General features: G+C 39.9%; 1 protein-coding gene across 3 annotated transcripts in view; it reads right to left on the bottom strand.

Annotated features, from left to right (window-relative positions):
* Positions 1 to 1025: 1025 nt before the first annotated feature.
* cerkl (CERK like autophagy regulator) overlaps positions 1026 to 6231 on the bottom strand; it is a 32076-nt gene continuing 26870 nt past the window's right edge. For all 3 annotated transcript variants that reach the window (XM_085374771.1, XM_085374772.1, XM_085374770.1), the window contains 7 exons: positions 6007 to 6184; positions 5349 to 5414; positions 4870 to 4907; positions 4662 to 4770; positions 4439 to 4535; positions 2435 to 2631; positions 1026 to 1104 (listed from right to left, as the gene is read on the bottom strand). In XM_085374771.1, coding sequence (XP_085230897.1) covers positions 1026 to 1104; positions 2435 to 2631; positions 4439 to 4535; positions 4662 to 4770; positions 4870 to 4907; positions 5349 to 5414; positions 6007 to 6184 — 764 coding nt within the window. The remainder of the gene's footprint in view (positions 1105 to 2434; positions 2632 to 4438; positions 4536 to 4661; positions 4771 to 4869; positions 4908 to 5348; positions 5415 to 6006; positions 6185 to 6231) is intronic.

The raw sequence follows: 6231 nt of genomic DNA, 5'->3' as shown, positions 1-6231 counted from the left end.
AAAACATAAACGTGATGCATTTTAAATAAAGCACATTTAAGGTTAACCACTCCTACCAGTGTGAGGTAGGTGGGAGGCCTAATGATCTTCTGAACAAACACATCACAAACACTAAGTAAACATGTTTGATGTGGTCAGTTTTCTCAGTCATACTTCCTAAAATTGACACCTGGGCTTTTTAAACTGATAACTTGTTGGTTCAAGTAATACATTAAAAAAAAAAAAAGCATTGTGTTAACGGTCTCCATTTAGACTGTTCACTTAGCTGCTGCCCTCCACTCCGGTGTGTGTTTAATACAAATGCACCTCACAGATTCACACAGAGTGTTTTAATATTTTAATAAGTGACTTTGATGTTCTTATGTGAAGTTGTTCTGCACTGGAGAGTCTCACTGCTTTTAGCAACACTTTTCTATTAAAATAAAGGATTTTCTATTTAAACATCTTGATTTTTATACTTTATTCCAGTCGCAGTATGATTTGAGTCAAAATGAGAATCTACATGCATACATCAGGTCTGTTTTTGCTTCACCATCGTCTGCACAGATAGAAAAGTCACCTATTAATACCTTTATTCAAACATGAACCCTTTGGGAAGTGAAATAAACTGGATTTTGAACACAAATTAAACAAGTTTGTTCTCTGCCACAGAAACAAAAACTGGATGTAAAAAAGCAACATGAAATTAAAGTCGCATGATCTGAGAGAAATGGGTAATGAAACTGTAGTAAATTGTAAACATTAAACCATTTTTATGTGCATTGGTCAGTTCTGCAGCTGATACATGAATAAAAATTACAAAATATTCACATTATACTTTGATAAAAAGAATATAAAATTAATACGGCTTTAAAGTAAAGGAGCTTTTTTATTTTATTTATTTTTCCTCTATGAATATATCGTTAAAATCATGGGCTGATGACCAAAGTTTCAAATTGTGAGTTCAGAGTCTGTACAAAGAGCACTGTTGAGTCATTTTGGTTACCGTGGTGAGTGTCACACAGATCAGCGCCCCCTTGTTGTTCTCAGATGCAGCTGCAGGAGACAGATGACTCGGCCTCTTCCACCTCCTCGCCGTACAGAGTGATGAGTCTTGGGTGGACTCTGAATGCACCACAAAGACATACAGAAACACAGACACACAGTCAGGTGGATATTAAGGACCTCAGACATGTTGCTATGGTTGCAGGAGCATGGCCTGATTGGTATTGATGTAAATGTCACAGAATGTAAAAAAACAAACACAGTGTGAGCTCCAGGACAAGGAGACCAGTCAGTCGCTTGGTACTGTGAAAAATGAAACCAATTGCATCGTGGATCAAAATCTGCTGGTACTTTTCTTCATTATTTCATCAATTTTTGCACTACTGGATGAAAAGCAGCACCAAAACATGACAGAGCCTCCACCTGCTTTAGTGATGGCTGTTGACACTCACTGTTGTACCTCTCTCCTGACCTGCTCCACACACACACACAAAAAAAAATTTGATCCAAATATTCAAATATGAATTCATCCCCCTATAATATCTATTGTCACTGATTTTTAATCCAGTTCTTGTGTAATTTGGCACAACTCAGCCACGTTTCCATTCACGAAGAATGGCTTCTTAACAACCACACTTAAACTGAGACCATTTCAAATGAGGCTTCAGTGAGCAGCAGATGGATCGGATGCATTTTCAGGTCTTTGCTAAATTTTTCCATTTCTTTCGAAGAATTTCAACATGACTTTCAGATCATGTTATCTGTTTTTTAGGCCGGTCACTTCTTCTTTTGTCTTCCGTTTGTCCAGTTTCCTCAAATCTTTTAAGAACTCACTGAACATCATACTGAGATTACGGAAGAGGATTAGGACGACTGGAAAAAAAAAAAAAGTAGGCTCGTCTTTTTTTCTTCTTTTTTTTTCAGAATTCTGACTTTAATTTCAGAATTCTGGGGAAAAAAAGTGCCTAATTTTTTCCAGTTTCCCTAATCCTCTTCCAATCATACCAAGTTTGTGGCTAATATGTCTTTGACAATCATCATGTTGGTGCAAAAATATTATTTCGTGCTAAGTTGTCTGTTATGTGTAGACACAACATGGGTTCAGCCCTTGTGTTAGGTCCCTTTTTATGTTTGAAAGATTCATAAATCACTGTTAATGTTTTAATAAACAAAACAAGATACCTCTGAAAAGGATGAGGTACAAGGACTGGACTGAAAATAAATGAAAGAGCAGCCATTGTCCAAAATAATATTAATAATAATTATCATTATTATTATCCTCTATATTTACCTCTTCTTGCTGTATTTTATTGATCTGAACTAAAAGGAAAAATAGTGCCTTGATCATCAATAATCAGTGCTTGAATTAATCAATTCAGAGTAATTCCTCTGTCTGTAATGATTGTATTATCTGGATATATTTTTAATAACGAAGGCGTGAGCGTCCCACCTGATGAGCACTTCATTAGCAATTTCCACCAGCTCTCCGTCGATGTTCCAGGGGAAGGTTGTTCCTTCTGCGTGGATGAAGGGTGTGGTTTTCAAGTCACCCTCCTCTTCACTCTCATCCTCAGAACAGCCAATCAGTGAGCAGGGGCGGATCTTCACTGCTGACACAGCATGCGTCTCCACGAAGGAGAAGTTGAACTGCACACAGATAATCAGTCAGAGCTTTGTCTGTGTGTGTGTGTGTGTGTGTGTGTGTGTGTGTGTGTGTGTGTGTGTGTGTGTGTGTGTTAAAGCTGAGCTGATGAGGTCAGAAAGAGCCATTAAGATCTCCGTTAAGCAGCTTGTTAGAGAGCAGCAGGATCTGTCTGTGGTTCTTCCGGTCCACTGTCCTCTGCTGTGAGGCTCCAACAGGGGGCAGCAAAGACCAGCTGACTGTCCCACTGTCTGTCTGTCTGTCTGCTGTCCTCTCCTGCAGGTTTGCGCTTTCTTAAAGTAAAGCCGTTCTTATAGGACAGATTAACATCTATCTTAAAACAAGAGCCCAGAGGATTCCAGTACTGTCCTTAAATACACACTTGATTTAACTTCACGAGACTGTGAATTGTAGAGAGAAATATTTTACAACTCCACTACGCCTAATTGATGGCTTAAAATTTTCCTCTAGCAGTTTCTAATATTTTGTCTATTTGATCATATGAATTTGAATTTATTGCATCTCATTAAAGAGGGAGACCTACATTTTCAGCTTTTTTTAATAGATCAAAGCAAACAAAGGATATGATTAATTGATCATGGAAATATCCAGCAGCTTAATGTATAATTGCAGCTCCACTTCAATTTAATGCTGCTTCAATACCAACACACAGGAGGATTTGCACCAAAAAGCACTGAAACTTTAAAATTATTTTGATAAAATCATCAGATTAATAAAGGTGTATTCAGTTTTTCACACACTCTACATCACACAAGTGACAGGAGAGGTTTAAAGTCCACAGTAGGACATAAACTGTAAGGGTCACATGTGGGCAGCTCCACTTGAGCATCCACTTTTGCTGTGCTTTCTGCTGAGATGTCAGGACGGACGCTAGCAGGATGTAGGCCAGTCAGTAAACAGCCTGTTTACTCCAAGTCTGAACACCACACTGCCCGTATATTTAGTAAGTGGGTTAGTGTGCAGTCTCTCTGCCCAGACCAGGTCATGCTGAACCAGGCTAATCTACTCACTAACTTCAAGGAAAACTGCGGTATTTTTAAAACTGGGACCTACTTTCCCATCTTCTAGAGTCTTTAGGTGTTGTGAACGTTGAGGGATTGTGGTATAATCAACAGCCATTAATCGACTGTAACACAATCACAAAATTGTCCCGAGTCAAAGTGCTTGTGTGACCCTGAAGTCAAGAGTGAGTTCCCACGACAATAAATTGCTCTCTTCGGTAGAAAACATCTGGGTGGAAACATATATAACAGCTGAGGCTGTCATCAGCATAATCTACACACTGCACCAGCTCTGTGCAATTAAACTAAGCCCATCATGATAACATCAACATGTCGTCTTTGCTTTTCTTGCACAGTAGAGTTTAACAGACGCACAATGTCCACTCAGAACAGTCTTGGAAGTGTTGATTTCTGCAGGTTTTTCTGTGTTTTTAGTTTATTTTCTTGTGTACAAAGATTTGCCCCATTTTTAAAAATTCTTTTAATAGTAATATGTACTGTAGATGATGAAATCCATAAATCATTTGCAATTTCACAATGAGAAATTGCAAACACTTGAACTTTAACTGCACCAGACAGAAAAAAATGGATATTTGTTTGAGTAAACTGGGAGTTTGTAAAGAAAAAAAGGTTGCTATCGTACTCCGACATTCCTTAGTTGTGAATATTTTAGATTTTAGATTGCAAATGTTCAGTTCCTGAGCCTTAAAAGATCTGCTAAAGGTTTTAGTGAGGATTTGAATGGAATAAATTGATTCATGTTATTTTCACCTCTGGCAGGTGTTCTCACCTGTCCAGTAGAGCTGCTGTATCTCTTTAGGTGTTTAATAAACTCGGACCTGGAGGTGTTTCCGACCGCAATCAGCGCTGCACTGCCATTTGCCAAACTGTCAAAAACAGGAAGTGGTGGAGACTGTTAGCATTATTAGAAACATCATCATGTATTAACGTGCACTGTGATGCATTCAAGGCCAAAGAGCAGAAGATCGAGCTAATCTTCGTACACTGTGTACCTGGTGTTTGGAGCTAGTCCTTGAGGTGCGTGTGGACTCAGGCAAGGGATAGACATGATGCTGATGCTCAGATACAGGCCCTGATTGGTCACCCAGGACTCCTCCCCCTCTGTACACACAAATCAAAGAAAGAAAAAGTAAGACAGAGAGTAGCTGGTAGCGATTAAAATCTGATTTGTCCATTTTAATAGAGAAGTAGTGGTTTTACCGGACTTTGGGTCCTGGTCTTGGTCCTGGTCCTTATCTCTGAGAAGCAAGAAATCAAGTTAATTTTTCAAATATGACAGAAGAGAAAATTTATATAACGGACCAATATCATCAAACACAGAGCCAGTTATTAAACTAATCATGGTAAAACAACAGCTTTGACTCAAACAGGCTCTCCTCCACACTGTTCTTAATAAATTTGCGTTGAGTTTGTTTCTGGTAGATTTGTGCTGCAAGTCTCTGTAGTAGACAAGCTGTTACGTGGTGTGTTTGCCTTTCTGGTTCAGCTGCTGAGTAAATGTAACAGCGCAGCAAACTAACAAACACTGTTGGTGTGGAACAATTACAGTCTCCTCTGAGTGCTTGTAACCTGTTTAAACAAATGCATATTGTTTTTTATGGTGGTCTGAAGACACTTTAGATGTACCATCCAACATCACAGAGCGTATGTGCGTGTTTGTGTGTGCGCGTGTTTCTCACCGCTGTACAAACAAATTGCTGTTTGACTTCCTTGCTGATAAAAAGGAGAGCTGACAGTCCTCCGGTCTGAGGGAGACAGAGAAAAAAAGAAATAAGAAACCAGCTAGTCCTAGACCTAGCTAGACCTCAGTCACACTTAGAGACCAGTTGGCAACCCGTTGGCAACCTCCGGTCACTAAGGAAAAATATGTATTTTATGAGTGATGAGTGGTTGCTGGAGGATGCTTGCTTTAAGCATGTGAAAATGGTGGCAAAGAAAGTGATGCACCAAAAATCACCTTGTGATTACTTGTGTTGCTATCAGATTGCCACATGGAAGACACAGACTCTAGCTTTAGCGAAATGATAAAAATGGGATGCTAATAGGAAACAGACAATTTTTTTGCAGACAAATCAGTGTCATCCATACATACTACGAGTGACCTCAGCAACCTTCCAGCAATCAAAAGCTTCACAAGCACCGTGGAGCACTGTGACCAGTTTCACTCAGCAACAGCTAACAACCTCCAGCAACCAAACAGTCATGGAATACAGTTTTCCTTAGTGACTAGTGGTTGCTATGGGGTCACTGAGGTCAGTCAGTCATGTCTGTGTGACTGAGGCCTTAGGAACGCACATTTACATTTAAAAGTAAAAATTATATATGTGTGTGTGTCACCTCAGCCTAGCCAGCGTCTTAACCAGAGCATACTCTCGCCGCCGTGACGATGGCATCCATCTCTTCTTTTCTGCCCTCGCTAAACTCCGCCCGCCAAAGCCAAACATGGCAGAGAAACCGAAGCACACCAACTGGCCATGAGACGAGAAGCTGCACATGTCCACCTGCTGCAGGTGACCTGCAGGCAGAGAGACACCAGCACACTGAGAGAAGACCCTTTAAACG

Source organism: Diplotaxodon limnothrissa, linkage group LG16 (genome assembly GCF_057381915.1).
Source record: "Diplotaxodon limnothrissa isolate DT_005_m linkage group LG16, D_limnothrissa_male_GT1.1, whole genome shotgun sequence".
Classification (NCBI taxonomy): domain Eukaryota; kingdom Metazoa; phylum Chordata; class Actinopteri; order Cichliformes; family Cichlidae; genus Diplotaxodon; species Diplotaxodon limnothrissa.
The sequence above is the reverse complement of the archived record's forward strand: the minus strand, read 5'-3'. Positions and strand labels throughout refer to the sequence as shown.